General features: G+C 49.6%; 1 protein-coding gene across 2 annotated transcripts in view; it reads right to left on the reverse strand.

Annotated features, from left to right (window-relative positions):
* The window catches only part of LOC147717843 (natural cytotoxicity triggering receptor 3-like), a 179,067-nt gene that overhangs the window by 85,010 nt on the left and 67,753 nt on the right, over positions 1-26,304 (reverse strand). For both annotated transcript variants that reach the window (XM_086920570.1, XM_086920569.1), the window contains exon 2: positions 1,094-1,444. In XM_086920570.1, coding sequence (XP_086776696.1) covers positions 1,094-1,444 — 351 coding nt within the window. The remainder of the gene's footprint in view (positions 1-1,093; positions 1,445-26,304) is intronic.

Here is a 26,304-nt window from a genome sequence, read left to right on the forward strand (position 1 = left end):
TACCTGGGGTTTAAAATCGAGAGAAAACTGAGTTATAAACATCAGTCTCTAGCAATGAGGGCTAAAGCGCAAAGTCTTATCTATGGCTTCAATTTATTAAAAAATAAATTATGCTTTCCATTTTACCGCCACCTATTATCTGTTATGTCGGCACAGTTAATGCCTTCTGTCACATATGGCAGTGAAATTATGAGGGTCTTGAAATCGCAATCTTGAATAATATCCAAATGAAGGTTTATAAAAATGTCTTCCTCATACAGCAAGCAGCATCACCAGCTCAAGTCCGTTTAGAGTTTGGTCTAACCAATCAAATGCATCGGAGCAAAAGTGCTTTGATTAAATTATGTGGAAGGCTTAGAGCAAACGCAATTGATTCTGTTGAGTATTTGTGCTGGAAAGAAATAGAAGCTCAGAGAGAGAAGAAAATACAAGGTTCCTGGGGCTGCTACTTAGCACAAGTTATTGAGGATCTTTGTGTTCAAGAAATTTGGAACTCAGGCATGGGGAAACTGGCCTTTAACAAAGCATTTAAACTGTCAACAAAAATCCTGTCTAATATAACAGATGAAAACAGCTTATTGCAAAGATTTCATGCCTGGACGGTGATTAATTCATATGGCACCAGGAAACCACAGGTTTATTTATCAGTACATTTCTCAAAAATTTTAAAGAACCAATTTATGACTTTACGTTTCGGTATGTGGTAAATACAGGATTTCATCCCCTCCTGGAAACACCATTACCAAAATCGAGACTGGAGATTGTGCAACTACAAACATGAATCCCTATCACATATTCTCTGTGCATGTCCGTAGTCATTAAAAGAAAGAAAGATATTTTTGAAAGAATTATTCATTAATATGAACATAAGAACATGCAGGGAAGCATTAACCACCTGGTTGGGTGGGTCTTCGATTCCGCTGGTCTGCAGGGGGGTTAAATTCATAAATTTTTATAAAGGAATTAGGAAGAATTGTAGAAGAAAACCAAATAATTTAATATACAGTTTATGATGATGGTTTTTAGGAAGAGGATGATGTTGTGGTGCAGCCCTTTTTAGGGCTCGCCCCTTTTCTATTTCGCAGGCACTTACTTGGACTTTGCGAGCTGGCTACTTCCAGCCTGGTGCCGTTCCCCTGTCCGTGACCACGCTGGGATGACGTCACATTGCAGAAGTAGATGTCCGAGTCATTCAAGGTCAGCGCCCGAATGCTAAGCCTCGCTTCTCCACCACTGTTCTCCACCAGACTGGACATAGTCAGCCGTCCCTTGTATTCACTGTGCCGGTCATCCAGGGTCTTCCAGGGCTGGGACCTCCGGCGCCAGACTGCCTGCACCAGGCCTCCACTCTGGGCAGGGAAGGTGCATTTCAGGGTGACCGACCCTCCGACGGTGGCGAGGACAGCAGCGGGCTGTGTGACCGTGAGAGGGGACAGAGCACCGCCTGGAAGACGTGGTGGAGAGGGACAGCAAAATGTACATAGAAGAGAAAAAGCAGCTTTAGAAATAGCACTAACTGTGATTGCACATAGTCCAGTTTCCTGTCTACTGTCATTCACCATGTCTTTGTTATTACCAGTTCTTACTCACCCATCACCAGGAGAGATGCCCTTATCCACAAGGCATGGCAGAGACTCTGGGGCCGATTCACAGAACTAATCTGTGACAAAATCCTAAACTTACTACTTTTGATATTCACCGAAGGCATTTAGTGGTAGTAAAGTTAGTATTTTGTCTTAAATGTTGGTTTTAAGACAAAATCCTAACTTAAGACAAAATAATAACTTAAAACAAAATACTAATTTAAGGCAATCCTAACTTAAGACAAAATCATAATTTAAGACCAAATACTAACTTTACTACTACTTAATGTCTTCTGTGAATACCAAAAGTAGTAAGTTTACGATTTTGTCTCAGATTAGTTCTGTGAATCAACCCCTAAGAGCCCCAGTGATGTGTGAACTACTGGAGCTTGGCTTGTAGTCGCTATACGTTTTGCCACTCTTCTCTTCCTGCAGGACACATAGGGCTGGATTTACAAAGGTTCTGCGCAACTTTTATAACGCAGACCCGACACAAAATCCTTTTCAGAATTTACAAACCAGCGCAAATGGGCATCTACATTGGTTTGTAAGAAAAAGTAACGCAAACTAGGGTGAAGCGATGCTTTGCATTACTCTGAACAGATTCTTAGTTTTAACAAAAAGGCAACCACATTTATGTAGACTTACATATAAAGGAGGACACACAAGATACCAACCGGCACTCTTGATACAAGTGTGACTACTAATCTGGTCCGACCTTGCACTTTCTGGGGCTAGTTGGGACGATCAATGTGTTCTCCTATGCATACAAGTCTGCAGGAGTTTATGATAGATTTCTGTGAGACAGTGGCTCTATATATACTGGACAATAATGAAGTACAGTGTGTGAATAGTCCACAAACCCCAGAGGTATAACCGAGGTTGAAGTCAGGACTGACCTAACTCTCAAGTGGTAGCTTGGTCAAGCAGTAAGGCAGTACCAGAGGGCAGTGCAAAGCATTTGTTGTACACACTCAGTCAGCAAAGGATTTCACACACTCAAAGACTGAACTCCAGGCCAATTGTTTTTATATCCAAAGATATAGGTGCTTTATTTTTAGAACCAACAGGCATAAAAATATACTTTGCTTAGATATGAGTACTCTCATGTAAGTGTGGGCGTAGTTCGTGTAGTGGGGTCGCGGTTGGGGTTGCCCCTGGTTCTGAGTCTGCAGGCGTCGTCTGGTTCGTCGAGGAGGGTCTTAGGTCACTGGACTTCAGTTCCCAGTCGCCGGGGGGTCGTCCTCATGGTCTTGGTTCGGTTGGGCCCGGCCCGGGCTCGGCTGGTACAGCGTGAGCTGGTCTGGAGCTTCCTGGCTGGCACCAGGTGGGTTGTTGCAGCAGAGCCTCTGCTGATGGGAGTTCCAATCTTCAAGAGGGTCTAAGTAGGCAGGTCCTCTGGGTGTCCCAAGGTTGCTGTCCGCAGGAGTCGCCGGGTGTAGGCAGGAGCAGGTTCCAGGATCAACAGGCCGGTAGGGCTGGGGACATATCAGTTGTTGTTGTCCTGTTGTTAGCAGCAGCGTGGCAGGTCTTCTTCTTCTTGATCTTCTTTCTTCTTTTTGGTATCGGAATCTCAGGAAGGAAGGCTCAGGGAGCCCCTAAATTCTGAATTTATGGGCTTCACAGGTAGGGCAAAGCAGGGACCAATGGGTCACTGACCAGGGGTGGATACACCCCCTCGTCTGCTCCTCTCCTGTGGGAGGGGGGCAGGAGCCTAGCTGTGATTGGGCAGGGCTCCCCATCTTCAAGATGGCCGGAGCCCGGGGTCGTGCTTCACCTTGTCTCCCCCACCTGAGGGGTGGGTTTGGCACAGGCTGACGTAGTTTTTCCCGCCAGTCTTCCCGCCAGATTGGGGGTCAGGAAAGGGGGGGCTGGTTGTAGGCGTGGGCGGAAAATCCGTTCCGCTCGCGGATTTTGCGGATTTTCGGGAAATCCGCAATCCGCGAGATTTGCGAATTTCCCGCAAAATCCGCAAATCCGCGAGCAGCGGATTTTGCTCGCACTGCTCGCACTGTTAGCGTGAGTTCGCGCCCCGCGAATAAGTGCGAAATTGCAGAAATACGATCTTGGCAAAACTGAAAGTAACTACTTACCAGGTTCAAAAGTTCAGGCACATCATTAGTAGCCATTTCCTGTAGGGCTTCCTGAGGGGCCCCTCCAGAGTTCAGTTGCCAGTTGAAACTATTATGTGACCCTGCTCTGAACCTCAGAATAGTTACACATATGCCACAAAGGTCCTGAATTACAGCTAAGGGAGACAAGCAGGAGCCAGGCTGGAAGTTAAAATCCATTAATCAGCCCCTAATTCATTATTGTCAGTTGGGGCAGGGCAGGTGTTGTAACTAATTTTGCAACAATGAAAGCACTTAGCAAGTGCAAAAGATCACTAATCAGGGCGCACTAAGGAAGCAGGTGCCAGCTAAAAAAATATTCTGTGACACATTAATCAGCCCCAAATTAATTCAGGTCACTTGAGGCAGGGAAGGTGTGCTTTGCTTTGCCGAAAATAATGTACACTGGACAACCAGAGGGTGTAGTGATGAAACAGAGGGTGGCATGGGTGGGCCAGAGGGTGGCATGAGTAGTCAGAGAGTGGCAGTGGTGACAGAGAGTGGCAGTGATGAAGAAGAGTGTCCCAAACAGGCTGGACACGTAGAAACAACAAGTTCGCAAAACTTGCGACCCGACAGGTAAGTTCGCAAATTGCGAAATTGTAAAAACCCTCGCGAACTGGCAGAAACACGGGCGAACACAAAAAAAAAAAAATCCGCAAATTCGCGGGAATTCGCGGATTTTGCGGATTGCGAATCCGCAAATCCGCAAAATTCGCGGATTGCCAATCCGCAAAATCCGCTCATGCTTAGCTGGTTGCTGGGTACAGCAAATGGTCTGGGGAAGCTCACAGAGGTGGCATGCCTTTGAAGCTTCCCCCTGTCCATCCTGGGGGAGGAGACCTAGCACCTCGCCCAGGATGTGCATTGTTGCAGGACCAGGAGAGTGGGCATGGGCGTCCGCAGAAATTTTTCCAGGGGGGGGGGCAACATTTTTACTTCATCACCATCCTCCGAAATGATTGAGCACAAGCATTAAATAAACAAATAAAAAAATCTGATAAGACAAAGAGCTTAAATAAACAAAGAAACCCATGGGGTGTGAGAAAAATCATATGAGGCTTCACAGCAGATTACCTGGCAACCACAATGAAACAGAGGGGAAAAAAACAAGCATTGGCATAGCCAATAGGTCTCGCCTTTGGGACCTTATAAGTGTTTAGCCATGCAACACTTGAAGTTGTTGCACCAAGGATATTGTACTAGACAACTAAACACTTATAAGGTCCCAAAGGGGAGACCTTTTGGATATGCCAATGCTGGTGTTTTTTAAATGACAAGCAGTGCTATATGGCTCCGGCTGCCACTTAGTCCACCACATCCCACGTAGATGTTGCAGCCATCTTTGAATGGTTTTAAAGCCAATTCAAAAGCTGTCACCAGTGTATGTTAATCCCTATCTCAACTGTGAGACTGCTCTCCTGTTTCCCAATTCTATTAAACACAAATGATGTAAAAAAAACATCCCTTTCTGAGCTGCACGGCTCATCCTACCCACGTTTCATGCGCAGATTTGAAATACTGATGGTTTGGGCTTCCCAGAATTCAACTGGTCGAAAGGTAGACCGGGTTAGAGAGTTAGAGAGAGGTAGAGAGAGAGAGGGGTGTAGAGAGGTAGAGAGGAGTACAGAGAGAGAGGTAGAGAGAGAGGTAGATTGAGAGAGGTAGAAAGAGGTAGAGGTAGAGGTAGGGAGAGAGAGAGAGGTAGAGAGAGAGAGGTATAGAGATAGAGGGAGAGAGAGAGAGGGAGAGGGAGAGGGAGAGAGGTAGAGAGAGAGATAGAGGTAGAGAGAGAGTGGGAGAGGTAGAGAGGGTGAGAGAGGTAAAAAGATAAAGAGGTAGAGAGGTAGAGAGAGAGGTAGAGAGAGAGAGGTAGAGAGAGAGAGGAAGACAGATAGGTAGAGAGAGAGGTAGAGAGAGAGGTAGAGAGGGGTAGAGTGAGAGGTAGAGAGAGGTAGAGAGAGAGAGAGGTAGAGAGAGAGAGGTAGAGAGAGAGGTAGAGGTAGAGGTAGGGAGAGAGAGAGAGAGGTAGAGAGGGAGGTAGAGGTAAAGAGGTAGAGAGGGAAAGAGGGGTAGAGAGAGAGAGAGGTCGAGAGAGAGAGAGGTTGAGAGAGAGAGAGGTAGAGAGAGAGAGAGGGAGCAGTAGAGAGAGAGAGAGAGAGGTAGAGAGAGACAAGAGACATACTGGTAGAGAGAGAGAGAGAGAGAGAGAGAGAGAGAGAGAGAGTGAGAGAGAGAGAGAGAGAGAGGTAGAGAGAGAGAGGTAGAGTAATAGAGGTAGAGAGAGAGGTAGAGAGAGAGAGGTAGAGAGAGAGGTAGGGAGAGAGAGAGGTAGAGGGAGAGAGGGAGGGAGAGCGGGAGAGGTAGAGGTAGAGGTAGAGAGGTAAAGGAAGAGAGAGAGTTGTAGAGGGAGAAAGAGAGAGGGAGAAAGAGAGAGGTAGAGAGAGAGGTAGAGAGAGAGAGGTAGAGAGAAGTAGAGAGAGAGGGTTAGAGGCAGGAAGAGAGAGGTAGAGGTAGGGAGAGAGAGAGGTAGGGAGAGAGAGGTTGAGAGAGAGGTACAGAGAGAGGTAGAGGGAGAGAGAGGTAGAGAGAGAGAGGTAGAGGTAGAGAGAGAGAGAGAGAGAGGTAGAGAGAGAGAGGTAGAGAGAGGTAAAGAGAGGTAGAGGTAGAGAGGTAGTGGTAGAGAGGTAGAGAGATAGGTAGAGAGAGAGGTGGAGAGAGAGAGGTAGAGAGAGAGGTAGAGAGAGAGAGGTAGATAGAGAGGTAGAGGTAGAGAGAGAGAGGTAGATAGAGACAGAGGTAGAGAGAGATAGAGATAGCGAGAAGTAGAGAGGTGTAGAGAGAGGTGTAGAGGGGTAGGTAGAGGTAGAGGTAGAGAGAGACAGAGAGAGAGAGACGTAGAGAGAGAGGTAGAGAGACAGAGGTAGAGAGAGAGGTAGAGAGGTAGAGAGAGAGATAGAGGTAGAGAGGTAGTGGTAGAGAGGTAGAGAGGTAGAGAGAGAGGTAGAGAGAGAGAGGAAGAGTGAGAGAGGTAGAGGTAGAGGTAGGGAGGGAGAGAGAGAGGTAGAGAGAGATAGGTAGAGAGAAGTAGAGAGAGAGGGTTAGAGGTAGGGAAAGGGAGGTAGAGGTAGGGAGAGAAAGAGGTAGAGAGAGAGGTTGAGAGAGAGGTACAGAGAGAGGGAGAGGGAGAGAGAGAGAGAGAGAGGTAGAGAGAGAGAGGTAGAGGTAGAGAGAGAGGTAGAGAGAGAGAGAGGTAGAGAGAGAGGGGTAAAGAGAGGGAGAGGTAGAGAGGTAGTGGTAGAGAGAAGGAGAGAGAGAGGTAGAGAGAGAGGTGGAGAGAGAGAGGTAGAGAGAGAGGTAGAGAGAGAGTGGTAGATAGAGAGAGAGAGGTAGAGAGAGACAGAGGTAGAGAGAGAGAGAGAGATAGCGAGAGGTAGAGAGGTGTAGAGAGAGGTGTAGAGAGGTAGGTAGAGGTAGAGGTAGAGAGAGACAGAGAGAGAGACGAAGAGAGAGAGGTAGAGAGACAGAGGTAGAGAGACAGAGGTAGAGCGGTAGAGCGAGAGAGGTAGAGAGAGAGAGGTAGAGAGAGAGAGGTAGAGAGGTAGTGGTAGAGAGGTAGAGCGAGAGAGAGGTAGAGAGAGAGGTAGAGAGAGAAGTAGAGAGAGAGAGAGATAGAGAGGGAGAGGTAGAGAGAGAGGTGGAGAGAGAGGTAGAGAGAGACAGAGGTAGAGAGAGAGAGATAGCGAGAGGTAGAGAGGTGTAGAGAGAGGTGTAGAGATAAAGAGAGACATAGAGAGAGAGACGTAGAGAGAGAGGTAGAGAGAGAGAGGTAGAGAGGTAGAGAGAGAGGTAGAGAGAGAGTTAGAGAGAGAGGTAGAGAGAAAGAGAGAGAGAGAGAGAGAGAGAGAGAGAGAGAGAGAGAGAGAGAGAGGTAGAGAGAGAGAGGTAGAGAGGTAGATTGGAGATCCTAGCATTTCCAGAGCATTAAAGGCACTACTCATTTGTAACGTTATTCCTTTCACTGCACATCCTGCTTTATCTAAATAACTAGGGCCCTCAAATACAAAAGGATGTTGTGGTCATAAAGCTTACAATTTGCAGCATCACAGTGGTTGCTGCTGCAAAACCCCTTTTTAGAGTTGTGTATAACCTTCATGATTGACAAAAGGGGTTCTGCATCTTACTCCATATTGGAATTTGGAGGGGCAGTGGAAAGAGTGCTATCTTCAAATTACAATTTACAATGATATATATCAATGGTTTTCAAACGCAATGGCAGTCGCAAACCGTTGATCTGAAACCAACACTGAGCTGCGGTTGGTACATGATTCAGAAAAGAAAAGTTGTCTCTGTGGGGCAGCTTTCCCTTCGTGAATCATGGCAGGCGACAGTGAGTACAGACAGTGGTCCAGGGGCTACACTCGATACTGCAATGACCATGAGGGACTGCCCCTTTGGAGCTCAAGGCGTACACTCTTTAATCCATCTCATATGCAGACCCTTCTGTAATACTAGTGCTTATGGTGCAAAAAACAGGCATATCGTGTGTGGTGCAGACACTTCTGTTCAGTTTTAACTCTTTTTCAGTTGTCAACAAAATATTTTAATTCATATTTTGGTTTCCATTGTGAACTGTTTTTTAATATATCCATCATTTTATTTGAGAAATAATGGATATATTAAAAAACGTATAACAACAGTTAACAATGGAAACCAAAATATGAATTAAAATATTTTGTTGACAACTGAAAAAGAGTTAAAACTGATTATTACCATGGAAAAGAAATTGATGAAACTTTAATGTTCTGAAAACTGCACACATCCATCGGAACAGAAGTGTCTGCACCACACACGATATGGTATACGAAAGGGCACCTAAAGAGTAGGTACCAGGATGTTGTAGCACAAACAAAAGAAAGGAATATAGCTTGAGTACGAATAAATCACGAGTGCACAGAAGGACTTTCCAATTGATCTCGCAAAAAACAGGCAGACACACCCATTGCATCTCTGGGCGAATTGTGTAATTCGGTCACGGCGTTAATGAGGCATTGATGGTTTTCACCCCTTCCTAGGGCCCCTGGCTGCTACTCGACTCTTCCTTGGCTTGAAAAATGTGCCCCCCTCCCCGAAATTTGACTCTAGGTGCGCCTCTGCTTCAAGCTGTGGGAGCAGCCAGGCCCGGACCTTCTCTCTTGCCCATCAGCAGCAGTTTTCCCGCTCATCAAGCAGGACCGTCATTGCAAGCGCTTTCTCATGCTTTTAAAATTGACGGCCCTGCAGACAAACACCACTGTTGGGGCTGTCAATAGTGACGGACCGGTGTTCCGGGGGGGAGGGGGCAAGTGCCCCACCTTGCCCTCCCCTGCGGACGCCCATGAGAGTGGGGGCTCTCCTACCCAGGGGTCCAGCAACATGTCTGCTGTGTGGCAGCCTCTGCAGCCACTCACCCCAGATGTGGATTGTAAGTTAGGTATGCAGGGGGCATCTCTAAGATGCCCACTGATGCATTTTACATTAAATCCCACACTGGCATCAGTGCGGGTTTAATGTGCTGAGAAGTTTGGTACCAAACTTGTCAGTCTTCAGTGTACCCATTATGGTGCTGTGGAGTTCGTAATGACGATCTCCCAGCACCATATACTCTTAATGGCATCACTGCACTTACAGTGCCCAGGAATGGCCCTGGGTACTGTAGGGGCACAGGGATCTTGCACCTGTGCCCTCACTTTTGGCATAGGGCACCCAGCTAGAGGGGTGACTGAAGTATGCAAGGGCAGTGGGTTCTGTGGGCATGGCACACAGGGATGTGTGCCATGTCGACTCTCTTGTTTTAGTTCTGTACTTAGGCTCTCAGCATGCAAAGGCAGTGAGTGGGTGCCAGGGTAGAAGGCCCCTGAGGGTGGCACAATAAGTGCTGCAGCCCACTGGGGTCTTCTCTGGTCACCATGTCCTGGGTACCTAGGGTACCATTTACTAGGGGCTGACAGGCTGCCAGAGATGCCAATTGGGTATTTTTGTTTCAGAATAGTTTTAGGGAAGGAACACAGGCCCTGGGTCTCTGGTTGGCAGGAACCCAGGGCACACTCAGTCAAAGCACATCAGCAGTTCAGAAAAAAAGTGGGGGCATACCAATGCAAGAAAGATGGCAATTTCTCACAATTTCCACCTTTGGCAATGAATTGTAATCCCTGATATTGCTTGCATACATTTTTTAAATACTTTTTAGGTCTTGACTACAGACCGCTCAGGTGAAAATAGGTGATGGTAGTTGTGTAACAAAGAAAATGTAAAAAAAAATGTAAATTGATACTTGTATAGCGCACTACTCAACCGCAAGGGTCTCAAGGCGCTTGTACGAATACCACTGTGGAACCCATCCTGGCTTTCCCTGTGAAGCGTCCACTCCTGGGCACCCGCAAGGGTTAGTGTTGTGGGGGCCGTTGTGGAGATTAAGCAAGCTGTTGCCCAGAGTTGCACTCCATGATTGGAATAGGCACCGAGGCGAGAATTATCAGGTCCATGGAATTTTGAGCCCAAGACCCACCGAGGTGGGGAATTGAACCCTGGTCCCGGGCTAGACCTCTACATCAGGGTCTGCCGCTCTTACCATTGAGCCACACTTCTCCACCCACAACAAATTAAAACAGGGGTGCGTGTTAGCCCCAAGCCTTTTTAATCTGTATTTAGCTGATCTTGAAGAAGCACTTACTGGAGTAAACAGCCATCCACTAACGTTAGCCAAAGTGGAAAATAGGTGCTGACGATACAGTGTTTTTCAGCCAAACCCCAATAGGGCTACAGCGCAGTATGAGCACACTAGCGAATTATATGGATTGGCATGGATTACAATTAAATCTATCTAAAAAGTCAAGGTTGTTGCCTCATACAAATACCTGGGGTTTAAAATCGAGAGAAAACTGAGTTATAAACATCAGTCTCTAGCAATGAGGGCTAAAGTTCAAAGTCTTATCTATGGCTTCAATTTATTAAAAAATAAATTATGCTTTCCATTTTACAGCCAGCTATTATCTGTTATGTCGGCACAGTTAATGCCTCCTGTCACATATGGCAGTGAAATTATGAGGGTCTTGAAATCGCAATCTTGAATAATATCCAAATGAAGGTTTATAAAAATGTCTTCCTCATACAGCAAGCAGCATCACCAGCTCAAGTCCGTTTAGAGTTTGGTCTAACCAATCAAATGCATCGGAGCAAAAGTGCTTTGATTAAATTATGTGGAAGGCTTAGAGCAACCGCAATTGATTCTGTTGAGTATTTGTGCTGGAAAGAAATAGAAGCTCAGAGAGAGAAGAAAATACAAGGTTCCTGGGGCTGCTACTTAGCACAAGTTATTGAGGATCTTTGTGTTCAAGAAATTTGGAACTCAGGCATGGGGAAACTGGCCTTTAACAAAGCATTTAAACTGTCAACAAAAATCCTGTCTAATATAACAGATGAAAACAGCTTATTGCAAAGATTTCATGCCTGGACGGTGATTAATTCATATGGCACCAGGAAACCACAGGTTTATTTATCAGTACATTTCTCAAAAATTTTAAAGAACCAATTTATGACTTTACGTTTCGGTATGTGGTAAATACAGGATTTCATCCCCTCCTGGAAACACCATTACCAAAATCGAGACTGGAGATTGTGCAACTACAAACATGAATCCCTATCACATATTCTCTGTACATGTCCGTAGTCATTAAAAGAAAGAAAGATATTTTTGAAAATATTATTCATTAATATGAACATAAGAACATGCAGGGAAGCATTAACCACCTGGTTGGGTGGGTCTTCGATTCCGCTGGTCTGCAGGGGGGTTAAATTCATAAATTTGTATAAAGGAATTAAGAAGAATTGTAGAAGAAAACCAAATAATTTAATATACAGTTTATGATGATGGTTTTTAGGATGAGGATGATGTTGTGGTGCAGCCCTTTTTAGGGCTCGCCCCTTTTCTATTTCGCAGAAATAGAAAACAGGGGTGAGCCCTTATGTCGCTGATCTGCTTCTTTCCCCAAAGGCTCTATTCAGGCAGCTGATTGGCTCTCTTCAAGCCGGATTCCCAAGAGTTCACGAGAATAGAATCACGTGACAAGCTCCTCATGCACGAGCTTGCCCGAGCCTTCACCCTGCCAGCAGCAGTTCTCCTGCACTCGGCCCACCGCCCTCCCTCTCCATATGGTGCGCTCTGCCTCAGGCCAGCATCTCACCTCCCATAATTATTCACTGCAGGGCCTGCGTCTTGTCACCCTTCCTCCCAGTCCCCACCAGCAGGCGTCTCCAGTGGTTGCATGCAAATCTGAGCCCCAACCACTACTTGTGGCACCCCCTACCTCTCCATATGGTCGCGACACCACATCAAAGGCAGCCCTTCTCCCAGCAGGCAGCCCACCCCCCTCCCTCTCCATATGGTCGCTCGAGTTCCAGGCTTCCCCAGTGTGCGCTCGTTCACTTCCTTTTTTCAAGGCCGCAGGCCGTGACTCCTTTACCACTGCTTGTTTTCTGTGGCTTGTTTTCTTTCTAACTCTCATATCCCGGACGTTTTTGTAAGTATTGCTGAGTTTGAAGCCAGCCTGGAGATGACCGTGCTTCTTCTTAGCTTTCTCTGCTTGCCGCTAACTAGGTTGCCATTATTATTATCGGAGCACGGCAGGGGGGAAGTTGAAATGTTGGTTTGTCATCCTATCTGTCTAAGACATTATTCTGAATAACTGGAGTTCTCCGGAAGCGTATACTATGTTGCGCAACATAACTTGCTCTCAGGCTCCCCTGTGCCTTACCAGAACAGAAAGCTGGACAGTGTACTGCGCTCTGTGTATACTGATTTCAAACAGTGACTTGTGCATAGCGATTAGCATTTTTTTCAGCACTGAAATCATAGAGGAGGGAAGTGAAATAACCCACATTTTCTGCTTGAAACGTAATTTGACCAGTTGTACGTGGTTTCTGTTGGATACATTTAGAGCATTTCTGGACATTGTACTATCGAAAAAAACAAGGGGGCCAATTACTCGGCCTCACTTACTTCTCCTCCCCCCAATTACATCCCTGCTGTCTTTCACGGCCTCGAAGCCGTGCTCTGCCGAGAGCTTCACTTCAAAGGGCAAAGGGATCCGCTACCCCCCACCCACCTGCTCACACCTTGTTAATGTTTGACTCATTTTGGCCTCTAGACTTTCCTGGTAGAATATTGTCAGCCTCGGACAAACTCAGTGGGGCTCAAAATAGGGGTTTGTGTAGCAAGAGCTGAAGATGGCTAATCAATGTCGGCACTTTCTATAGTTGATCACACTCCATTCGTATTGATCAGAAGCAGTCACGTATTTTTTAGAGCAGCCTAGTTTTTGACTCCCAACGCTACAACCCAGGCCTCAATGGATGTCTTTAAAATGAGCACACAACCCCTGGCTCCTGGGCACTACATCAACGAGCGTCTGACGAGTCAGCTTCTCACCTCTGAACCCATTGTGAAACATAGTTTGTGTGAACCATTGATGGATGCAGGAACTGAGAAAATCTTTATTATAATCAGCTTGTTTAATGCACACTTACAATTTCTTATTTCAACATTGAGACGGAGAAAGTGCGTTTTTTTCTTGACACTTTAAAATGATGATCAACTGCAAAAAAAGTAATCAATGACGATTTTGGAGATTTATTGGGGGCACGGGTTGGGTCGCCAAAAAGTTACATAGAATGAGAAGGTAAAAATTGATGTCCAGAGTGTTTGTAAAATAATTCACATACATATCGAAGAACAGAGCCCACAGTTTTTGGTTTTACATGTTGTATGTGCACCACACACAGTGCAGTTGTTCCTTGTGTTGCATTTTACTCAATGCTCTGTTGTTGGCTATGTTTCTCTCACCCACGCAGCACAATTCTCACCTACGCAGCGCAAATCACACCCACGTAAGTCCAATCACCCACGCAACGCCACTCAGCCACGCAACGTCAATCTCACCCACGCAGCTCTACTCACCCACGCAGCGCCACACTTACCCATGAAGCGCTACTCACCCATGCAACTTCACTCTCACCCACGCAACGCCACTCACCCTCGCAACGCCACTCAGCCACGCAGTGCCACTCTTAACCACAAGCATGTATGTGTACTCCCTCCAGCTGGACCCCAGCATATCCGTGTACTCTTTAACAATCACACACACATGCAAATTTGCAACCCCACTCACCCACGCAACGCCACTCAGCCATGCAACGCCACTCATTCACAAAACGCCACTCACTCACGCAATGCAACTCATACAGCACAACTCTCACCCATGCAGCACAATTCTCACCTACGCAGCGCAAATCACACCCACGTAAGTCCAATCACCCATGCAACGCCACTCAGCCACGTAACGTCAATCTCACCCACGCAGCTCTACTCACCCACGCTGCGCCACACTCACCCATGAAGCGCTACTCACCCATGCAACTTCACTCTCACCCACGCAACGCCACTCACCCACGCAACGCCACTCAGCCACGCAGTGCCACTCTTTACCACAAGCATGTCTGTGTACTTCCTCCAGCTGGACCCCAGCATATCCGTGTACTCTTTATCACACACACAAGCAAATTTGCAACCCCACTCACCCACGCAACGCCACTCAGCCACGCAACGCCACTCATTCACAAAACACCACTCACTCACGCAATGCAACTCATACAGCGCAACTCTCACCCACGCAGCACAATTCTCACCTACGCAGCGCAAATCACACCCACGTAAGTCCAATCACCCATGCAACGCCACTCAGCCACGCAACGTCAATCTCACCCACGCAGCTCTACTCACCCACGCAACGCCACACTCACCCATGAAGCGCTACTCACCCATGCAACTTCACTCTCACCCACGCAACGCCACTCACCCATGCAGTGCCACTCTTAACCACAAGTATGTCTGTGTACTCCTTCCAGCTGCACCCCAGCATATCCGTGTACTCTTTAACAATCACACACACATGCAAATTTGCAACCCCACTCACCAACGCAACGCCACTCACACACGCAACGCCACTCACACACGCAACGCCACTCACACACGCAATGCCACTCATTCACAAAACGCCACTCACTCACGCAACACAACTCATACAGCGCAACTCTCACCCACGCAGCCCAATTCTCACCTATGCAGCGCAAATCACACCCAAGCAAGTCCACTCACCCACGCAACGCCACTCATCCATGCAACGCCAATCTAACCCACGCAGCTCTACTCAACCCAGCCAGCGCCACACTCACCCCTGAAGTGCTACTCACCCATGCAGCTTCACTCTCACCCGCGCAACGCCACTCACCCACGCAACACCACTCAGCCATGCAACGCCACTCATTCACAAAACGCCACTCACTCACGCAATGCAACTCATACAGCGCAACTCTCACCCATGCAGCCCAATTCTCAACTACGCAGCGCAAATCACACCCACGCAAGTCCACTCACCCACGCAATGCCACTCAGACATGCAATGCCAATCTCACCCGCGCAGCTCTATTCACCCACGCAGTGCCACACTCACCCATGAAGTGCTACTCACCCATGCAGCTTCACTCTCACCCACGCAACGCCACTCACCCACACAACGCCACTCACCCACACAACGCCACTCAGCCACGCAATGCCACTCATTCACAAAACACCACTCACTCATGCAATGCAACTCATACAGCGCAACTCTCACCCACGCAGCACAATTCAAACCTACGCAGCGCAAATCACACCCACATAGGTCCAATCACCCACGCAACGCCACTCACCCACGCAACGCCACTCAGCCACACAACGCCACTCATTCACAAAACGCCACTCACTCACGCAATGCAACTCATACAGCGCAACTCTCACCCATGCAGCCCAATTCTCAACTACGCAGCGCAAATCACACCCACGCAAGTCCACTCACCCACGCAATGCCACTCAGACATGCAACGCCAATCTCACCCGCGCAGCTCTATTCACCCACGCAGTGCCACACTCACCCATGAAGTGCTACTCACCCATGCAGCTTCACTCTCACCCACGCAACGCCACTCACCCACACAACGCCACTCACCCACACAACGCCACTCAGCCACGCAATGCCACTCATTCACAAAACACCACTCACTCATGCAATGCAACTCATACAGCGCAACTCTCACCCACGCAGCACAATTCTCACCTACGCAGCGCAAATCACACCCACATAGGTCCAATCACCCACGCAACGCCACTCACCCACGCAACGCCACTCAGCCACGCAACGCCACTCATTCACAAAACACCACTCACTCACGCAATGCAACTCATACAGCGCAACTCTCACCCACGCAGCACAATTCTCACCTACGCAGCGCAAATCACACCCACATAAGTCCAATCACCCATGCAACGCCACTCAGCCACGCAACGTCAATCTCACCCACGCAGCTCTACTCACCCACGCAACGCCACACTCACCCATGAAGCGCTACTCACCCATGCAACTTCACTCTCACCCACGCAACGCCACTCACCCACGCAGTGCCACTCTTAACCACAAGTATGTCTGTGTACTCCTTCCAGCTGCACCCCATCATATCCGTGTACTCTTTAACAATCACACACACATGCAAATTTGCAACCCCACTCACCAACGCAACGCCACTCACACACGCAACGCCACTCACACACGCAACGCCACTCACACACGCAATGCCACTCATTCACAAAACGCCACTCACTCACGCAACACAACTCATACAGCGCAACTCTCACCCACGCAGCCCAATTCTCACCTATGCAGCGCAAATCACACCCAAGCAAGTCCACTCACCCACGCAATGCCACTCATCCATGCAACGCCAATCTAACCCACGCAGCTCTACTCAACCCAGCCAGCGCCACACTCACCCCTGAAGCGCTACTCACCCATGCAGCTTCACTCTCACCCGCGCAACGCAACGCCACTCACACACGCAACGCCACTCACACACGCAACGCCACTCACACACGCAATGCCACTCATTCACAAAACGCCACTCACTCACGCAACACAACTCATACAGCGAAACTCTCACCCACGCAGCCCAATTCTCACCTATGCAGCGCAAATCACACCCAAGCAAGTCCACTCACCCACGCAACGCCACTCATCCATGCAACGCCAATCTAACCCACGCAGCTCTACTCAACCCAGCCAGCGCCACACTCACCCCTGAAGTGCTACTCACCCATGCAGCTTCACTCTCACCCGCGCAACGCCACTCACCCACGCAACACCACTCAGCCATGCAACGCCACTCATTCACAAAACGCCACTCACTCACGCAATGCAACTCATACAGCGCAACTCTCACCCATGCAGCCCAATTCTCAACTACGCAGCGCAAATCACACCCACGCAAGTCCACTCACCCACGCAATGCCACTCAGACATGCAACGCCAATCTCACCCGCGCAGCTCTATTCACCCACGCAGTGCCACACTCACCCATGAAGTGCTACTCACCCATGCAGCTTCACTCTCACCCACGCAACGCCACTCACCCACACAACGCCACTCACCCACACAACGCCACTCAGCCACGCAATGCCACTCATTCACAAAGCACCACTCACTCATGCAATGCAACTCATACAGCGCAACTCTCACCCACGCAGCACAATTCTCACCTACGCAGCGCAAATCACACCCACATAGGTCCAATCACCCACGCAACGCCACTCACCCACGCAACGCCACTCACCCACACAACGCCACTCACCCACACAACGCCACTCAGCCACGCAATGCCACTCATTCACAAAACACCACTCACTCATGCAATGCAACTCATACAGCGCAACTCTCACCCACGCAGCACAATTCTCACCTACGCAGCGCAAATCACACCCACATAGGTCCAATCACCCACGCAACGCCACTCACCCACGCAACGCCACTCAGCCACGCAACGCCACTCATTCACAAAACACCACTCACTCACGCAATGCAACTCATACAGCGCAACTCTCACCCACGCAGCACAATTCTCACCTACGCAGCGCAAATCACACCCACGTAAGTCCAATCACCCATGCAACGCCACTCAGCCACGCAACGTCAATCTCACCCACGCAGCTCTACTCACCCACGCAACGCCACACTCACCCATGACGCGCTACTCACCCATGCAACTTCACTCTCACCCACGCAACGCCACTCACCCACGCAGTGCCACTCTTAACCACAAGTATGTCTGTGTACTCCTTCCAGCTGCACCCCATCATATCCGTGTACTCTTTAACAATCACACACACATGCAAATTTGCAACCCCACTCACCAACGCAACGCCACTCACACACGCAACGCCACTCACACACGCAACGCCACTCACACACGCAATGCCACTCATTCACAAAACGCCACTCACTCACGCAACACAACTCATACAGCGCAACTCTCACCCACGCAGCCCAATTCTCACCTATGCAGCGCAAATCACACCCAAGCAAGTCCACTCACCCACGCAACGCCACTCATCCATGCAACGCCAATTTAACCCACGCAGCTCTACTCAACCCAGCCAGCGCCACACTCACCCCTGAAGCGCTACTCACCCATGCAGCTTCACTCTCACCCGCGCAACGCCACTCACCCACGCAACACCACTAAGCCATGCAACGCCACTCATTCACAAAACGCCACTCACTCACGCAATGCAACTCATACAGCGCAACTCTCACCCATGCAGCCCAATTCTCAACTACGCAGCGCAAATCACACCCACGCAAGTCCACTCACCCACGCAATGCCACTCAGACATGCAACGCCAATCTCACCCGCGCAGCTCTACTCACCCACGCAGTGCCACACTCACCCATGAAGTGCTACTCACCCATGCAGCTTCACTCTCACCCACGCAACGCCACTCACCCACACAACGCCACTCACACACACAAGGCCACTCAGCCACGCAATGCCACTCATTCACAAAACACCACTCACTCATGCAATGCAACTCATACAGCGCAACTCTCACCCACGCAGCACAATTCTCACCTACGCAGCGCAAATCACACCCACATAGGTCCAATCACCCACGCAACGCCACTCAGCCACGCAACGTCAATCTCACTCACGCAGCTCTACTCACCCTTGCAGCGCCACACTCACCCATAAAGCACTACTCGCCCATGCAACTTCACTCTCACCCATGCAACGCCACTCACCCACGCAACGCCACTCAGCCACGCAGTGCCACTCTTAACCACAAGCATGTCTATGTACTCCCTCCAGCTGCACCCCAGCATATCCGTGTACTCTTTAACAATCACACAGACATGCAAATTTGCAACCTCACTCACCCACGCAACGCCACTCACACACGCAACACCACTCACCCACGCAACGCAAATCATTCCCAAAACGCCACTCAATCACGCAACGCAACTCATACAGCACAACTCTCACTTACGCAGCCCAATTCTCACCTACGCAGCGCAAATCACATCCACGCAAGTCCACTCACCCACGCAACGCCACTCATCCATGCAACGCCAATCTCACCCACGCAGCTCTACTCACCCATGCAGCACCACACACACCCATGAAGCGCTACTCACCCATGCAACTTCACTCTCACCCACGCAACGCCGCTCACCCACGCAACGCCACTCAGCCACGCAACGCCACTCAGCCACGCAACGCCACTCTTAACAACAAGCATGTCTGTGTACTCCCCCCAGCTGCACCCCAGCATATCCGTGTACTCTTTAACAATCACACACACATGCAAATTTGCAACCCCACTCACCCACGCAACGCCACTCACACACACAACGCCACTCACCCACGCAACGTAAATCATTCCCAAAACGCCACTCACTCATGCAACGCAACTCATACTGCGCAACTCTCACCCACGCAGCCCAAATCTCACCTACGCAGTGCAAATCACACCCACGCAAGTCCACTCACCAACGACACGCCACTCATCCATGCAACGCCAATCTCACCCACGCAGCTCTACTCACCCATGCAGCGCCACACTCACCCATGAAGCGCTACTCACCCATGCAACTTCACTCTCACCCACGCAACGCCACTCACCCACGCAACACCACTCAGCCACGCAGTGCCACTCTTAACCACAAGCATGTCTGTGTACTCCCTCACTCTGGACCCCAGCATATCCGTGTCCTCTTTAACAATCACACACGCATGCAAATTTGCAACCCCACTCACCCACGCAACGCCACTCAGCCAAGCAACGCCACTCATTCACAAAATGCCACTCACTCACGCAATGCAACTCATACAGCACAACTCTCACCCACGCAGCACAATTCTCACCTACGCAGCGCAAATCACACCCACGTAAGTCCAATCACCCACGCAATCCCACTCAGCCACGCAACGTCAATCTCACCCACGCAGCTCTACTCACCCAGGCAGCGCCACACTAACCCATGAAGCGCTACTCACCCATGCAACTTCACTCTCACCCACGCAACGCCACTCACCCATGCAACGCCACTCAGCCACGCAGTGCCACTCTTAACCACAAGCATGTCTGTGTACTCCCTCCAGCTGGACCCCAGCATATCCGTGTACTCTTTAACAATCACACACACAAGCAAATTTGCAACCCCACTCACCCACGCAACGCCACTCAGCCACGCAACCCCACTCATTCACAAAACGCCACTCACTCACGCAATGCAACTCATACAGCGCAACTCTCACCCACGCAGCACAATTCTCACCTACGCAGCGCAAATCACACCCAGGTAAGTCAAATCACCCATGCAACGCCACTTAGCCACGCAACGTCAATCTCACCCACGCAGCTCTACTCACCCACGCAACGCCACACTCACCCATGAAGCGCTACTCACCCATGCAACTTCACTCTCACCCACGCAACGCCACTCACCCACGCAACGCCACTCAGCCACGCAGTGCCACTCTTAACCACAAGCATGTCTGTGTACTCCTTCCAGCTGCACCCCAGCATATCCGTGTACTCTTTAACAATCACACACACATGCAAATTTGCAACCCCACTCACCAACGCAACGCCACTCACACACGCAACGCCACTCACACACGCAACGCCACTCATTCACAAAATGCCACCCACTCACGCAACACAACTCATACAGCGCAACTCTCACCCAAGCAGCCCAATTCTCACCTACGCAGTGCAAATCACACCCACGCAAGTCCACTCACCCACGCAACGCCACTCATCCATGCAACGCCAATCTAACCCATGCAGCTCTACTCACCCACGCAGCGCCACACTCACCCATGAAGCACTACTCACCCATGCAGCTTCACTCTCACCCACGCAACGCCACTCACCCATGCAACACCACTCAGCCATGCAACGCCACTCATTCACAAAACACCACTCACTCACGCAATGCAACTCATACAGCGCAACTCTCACCCATGCAGCCCAATTCTCAGCTACGCAGCGCAAATCACACCCACGCAAGTCCACTCACCCACGCAACGCCACTCAGACATGCAACACCAATCTCACCCACGCAGCTCTACTCACCCACGCAGCGCCACACTCACCCATGAAGTGCTACTCACCCATGCAGCTTCACTCTCACCCACGCAACGCCACTCACCCACGCAACGCCACTCACCCACGCAACGCCACTCAGCCACGCAACACCACTCATTCACAAAACCCCACTCACTTACGCAATGCAACTCATACAGCGCAACTCTCACCCACGCAGCACAATTCTCACCTACGCAGCGCAAATCACACCCACATAAGTCCAATCACCCACGCAACGCCACTCAGCCACGCAACGTCAATCTCACTCACGCAGTTCTACTCACCCTCGCAGCGCCACTCTCACCCATGAAGCCGTTACTGCTACTCACCCATGCAACTTCACTCTCACCCACGCAATGCCACTCACCCACGCAACGCCACTCAGCCACGCAGTGCCACTCTTAACCACAAGCATGTCTGTGTACTACCCCCAGCTGCACCCCAGCATATCCGTGTACTCTTTAACAATCACACACACATGCAAATTTGCAACCCCACTCACCCACGCAACGCCACTCACACACGCAACGACACTCACCCACGCAACGCAAATCATTCCCAAAACGCCACTCACTCACGCAACGCAACTCATACAGCACAACTCTCACCCACGCAGCCCAATTCTCACCTACGCAGCGCAAATCACACCCACGCAAGTCCACTCACCCACGCAACGCCACTCATCCATGCAACGCCAATCTCATCCACGCAGCTCTACTCACCCACGCAGCGCCACACTCACCCATGAAGCGCTACTCACCCATGCAGCTTCACTCTCACCCACGCAATGCCACTCACCCACGCAACGCCACTCAGCCACGCAGTGCCACTCTTAACCACAAGCATGTCTGTGTACTCCCCCCAGCTGCACCCCAGCATATCCGTGTACTCTTTAACAATCACACACACATGCAAATTTGCAACCCCACTCACCCACGCAACGCCACTCACACAAGCAACGCCACTCACCCACGCATTGCAAATCATTCCCAAAACGCCACTCACTTACGCAACGCAACTCATACAGCACAACTCTCACCCACGCAGTCCAATTCTCACCTACCCAGCGCAAATCACACCCACGCAAGTCCACTCACCCACGCAACGCCACTCATCCATGCAACGCCAATCTCACCCACGCAGCTCTACTCACCCACGCAGCGCCACACTCACCCATGAAGCGCTACTCACCCATGCAGCTTCACTCCCACCCACACAACGCCACTCACCCACGCAACTCCACTCAGCCACGCAACGCCACTCATTCACAAAATGCCACTCACTCACGCAATGCAACTCACACAGTGCAACTCTCACCCATGCAGCCCAATTCTCACCTACGCAGCGCAAATCACACTCACGCAAGTCCACTCACCCACGCAAGTCCACTTAGCCACACAACGCCAATCTCACCCACGCAGCTCTACTCAGCCACGCAGTGCCACTCTTAACCACAAGCATGTCTGTGTACTCCCTCCAGCTGCACCCCAGCCTATCTGTGTACTCTTTACCACTCACACACACATGCAAATTTGCAACACCACTCACCCACGCAACGCCATTCACCCACGCAACGCCACTCACACGCGCAACGCCACTCATTCACAAAACCCCACTCATTCACAAAACGCCACCCACTCACGAAACACAACTCAGACCTATGCAGTGCAACTCTCACCCACGCAGCCCAATTCACACCCACGCAGCGCAAATCATACCCACACAAGTCCACTCACCCACGCAACGCTACTCAGCAACGCAACGCCAATCTCACGCACGCAGCACCACTCATTCACGCAGTGCCACACTCACCCATGAAGCGCTACTCACCCATGCAGCTTCACTCTCACCCATGCAACGCCACTCAGCCACGCAGTGCCACTCTTAACCACAAGCATGTCTGTGTACTCCCCCCAGCTGCACCCCAGCATATCCGTGTGCTCTTTAACAATCACACACACATGCAAATTTGCAACCCCACTCACCCACGCAACGCCACTCACACACGCAACGCCACTCACCCACGCAACACAAATCATTCCCAAAACGCCACTCACTCACGCAACGCAACTGATACAGCACAACTCTCACCCACGCAGCCCAATTCTCACCTACGCAGCGCAAATCACACCCACGCAAGTCCACTCACCCACGCAACGCCACTCATCCATGCAACGCCAATCTCACCCACGCAGCTCTACTCACCCACGCAGCGCCACACTCACCCATGAAGCGCTACTCACCCATGCAGCTTCACTCCCACCCACGCAACGCCACTCACCCACGCAACTCCACTCAGCCATGCAACGCCACTCATTCACAAAATGCCACTCACTCACGCAATGCAACTCACACAGTGCAACTCTCACCCATGCAGCCCAATTCTCACCTACCCAGCGCAAATCACACTCACGCAAGTCCACTCACCCACGCAAGTCCACTCAGCCACACAACGCCAATCTCACCCACGCAGCTCTACTCAGCCACGCAGTGCCACTCTTAACCACAAGCATGTCTGTGTACTCCCTCCAGCTGCACCCCAGCCTATCCGTGTACTCCTTACCAATCACACACATGCAAATTTGCAACACCACTCACCCACGCAACGCCATTCACCCACGCAACGCCACTCCCACGCGCAACGCCACTCATTCACAAAACCCCACTCATTCACAAAACGCCACTCACTCACGAAACACAACTCACACCTATGCAGTGCAACTATCACCCATGCAGCCCAATTCACACCCACGCAGCGCAAATCATACCCACGCAAGTCCACTCACCCACGCAACGCTACTCAGCAACGCAACGCCAATCTCACGCACGCAGCACCACTCATTCACGCAGTGCCACACTCACCCATGAAGCGCTACTCACCCATGCAGCTTCACTCTCACCCATGCAACGCCACTCACCCACGCAACGCCACTCAGCCACGCAGTGCCACTCTTAACCACTAGCATGTCTGTGTACTCCCTCCAGCTGCACCCCAGCCTATCTGTGTACTCTTTAACAAGCACACACACATGTAAATTTAACATACCCACCCATTTTGTCGATGCATTTTTGGAACTCTAAACAGTGCACCAAATCTTTAAAAAATAATTGGCTACACAGAGTGGTGGAAGAGCTGATATATTGGCTGATGTTATTTTTGTTAACTTCCTTGCAAATGCAAGTGCTGAGACACTCGACCAGAAAAAAAAAGTGTCCTGAGTTAACTTTAAAAAAAGGCTATGTTAAAAGTCATGTAAACTAATTTAGATTACCCTTGACGACAACGAGCATTTTATACTAATTGATAATTTTTTTAACATTTATTTGAACCAAATTAAAATGTTTCTTTAATTGCAATTTGTCGAGTGTTAAATACTACATTCTGTGGTGGGTTTAGAGTTCTTTTATATTTTCAGTGTGGGGGTACACAGGTACATTAACAAGTCTTGCAGGAAGAAGCCAGGGAATTCGGGAGTGGCGCCAGGGACGAAACTCCATCAACATACAGATTCACATTTTCACACTAGGGAGGCAGGCACATTAACTTTGGTAACATCTCCTTGGGGCAAAGGATTTTACCTTTCATTCTTTGTCCATGAGCAAACACCTTACCAGCAAAATTCGACATTTAAACCCTATAAAAGACGGGGGAACGTTCACTTAGAGACAGAGCCTTTTTCGCGTGCAGGAAGACACGAGTGAGCGACTGAACGACGCTGTATTTGCTGCAAAAACAATAAACAACAAAGGTACCAGAGGGTCTCAGGTAAATGTGCCCATAAACACAGAAAACCAAACAAGAACTCACCCTTACCCCCAGGTTATGTCACAGAGAGCTCTCCGTGGATGAGGAAAAATACCCATCAGTCACCATTCGGATCCGCCCTTCATCATTTGGGATTTTATCCGTACCACCCGTCAGAGATTATTGGTACTCTCCTAGGAGGTCAACCCGGTGGTAGGGGGTATCCTCACTAGAGTAAAGAGACGACAGTGTGGTATACCACTCGATGTAGGTGAGTGGTAGACAAAATGGGACTGGGGTGTGCAGTGCAAAAAGAAGGTGTGAAGGAAAAAAACCAAGAGAAGTGGGTTTAAAATTGGTTAAGAATAAGCACCAGGCACAGATTTATTTCAGTTGTGCTTACCGTACCAATGTTAAAATCAGTGCGCCCGCTGACTGTCTAATTATGTAGACAGCCTCAGGTCAATATGGTGGATTAGTTTCAGCAATTCAAGGACTGATTTTGTCATTGCTTTCTTCAGGACCAAAACTAAAAATAAATGCTACTACACCAAGTGAAAAAAGTTACACCCTAGAAACACAACACAAGTGCAGACAGTCACCTGTACGTTCTGGGTGTCCTTACAGTCTGTGCAAATCACTGTGGAAAGAAGGTGAGGAGAAAGGCTATCAATTAATAAATGGGCCATATAGTCCAACCATCAAATATGCTTTGGACTAGAACACATAAAGTGTTGTTTAGAAAAAGCACTACCTGAGTGCAGACAAGATTTTAATACATTTGGGTGATAGGTTTGTAATACCAAATGCTAGTAAACTCTTACCTCAACATGTAAGGTCAGATGGCCTCACCCCACCTGGCAGTGGCTCAGGGGAAAATGAAGCACCGCTCTAGAAAACATGTAGGACACACATTAACACATAACTTGCACGTGATAGAAACAAGGCTCCTATAACTACCAATAGCGGAAAATACATGGTCAAGTAGACCAGTCAGAGTAGTTAAATGTTAATAAAGGGGAGCTCAGCATGAGTAAATAACCCTGATGTAAATATGCTCGCAGTAGCGCCTATGCGCGAGGGTTCGCCTTACCTAACCGTCGGTACTCCTGCCCGGCGTCCTGGCCATCTGGGGAGGTACCGACAGCTGGCGAAGGAGTGTAGATAAGCCCTGTCATCATTGGGTGGGAGGTCACGTGGGGCTACTCACTCGCGTCTACAGATTGGCGTGTATCCCCGTGATGTATTACAGCCATTCGCTGACGGGTGGTACGGATAAAATCCCAAATGATGAAGGGCGGATCCGAATGGTGA

Source organism: Lissotriton vulgaris, chromosome 5 (assembly GCF_964263255.1).
Source record: "Lissotriton vulgaris chromosome 5, aLisVul1.2, whole genome shotgun sequence".
In the NCBI taxonomy this organism is placed as follows: domain Eukaryota; kingdom Metazoa; phylum Chordata; class Amphibia; order Caudata; family Salamandridae; genus Lissotriton; species Lissotriton vulgaris.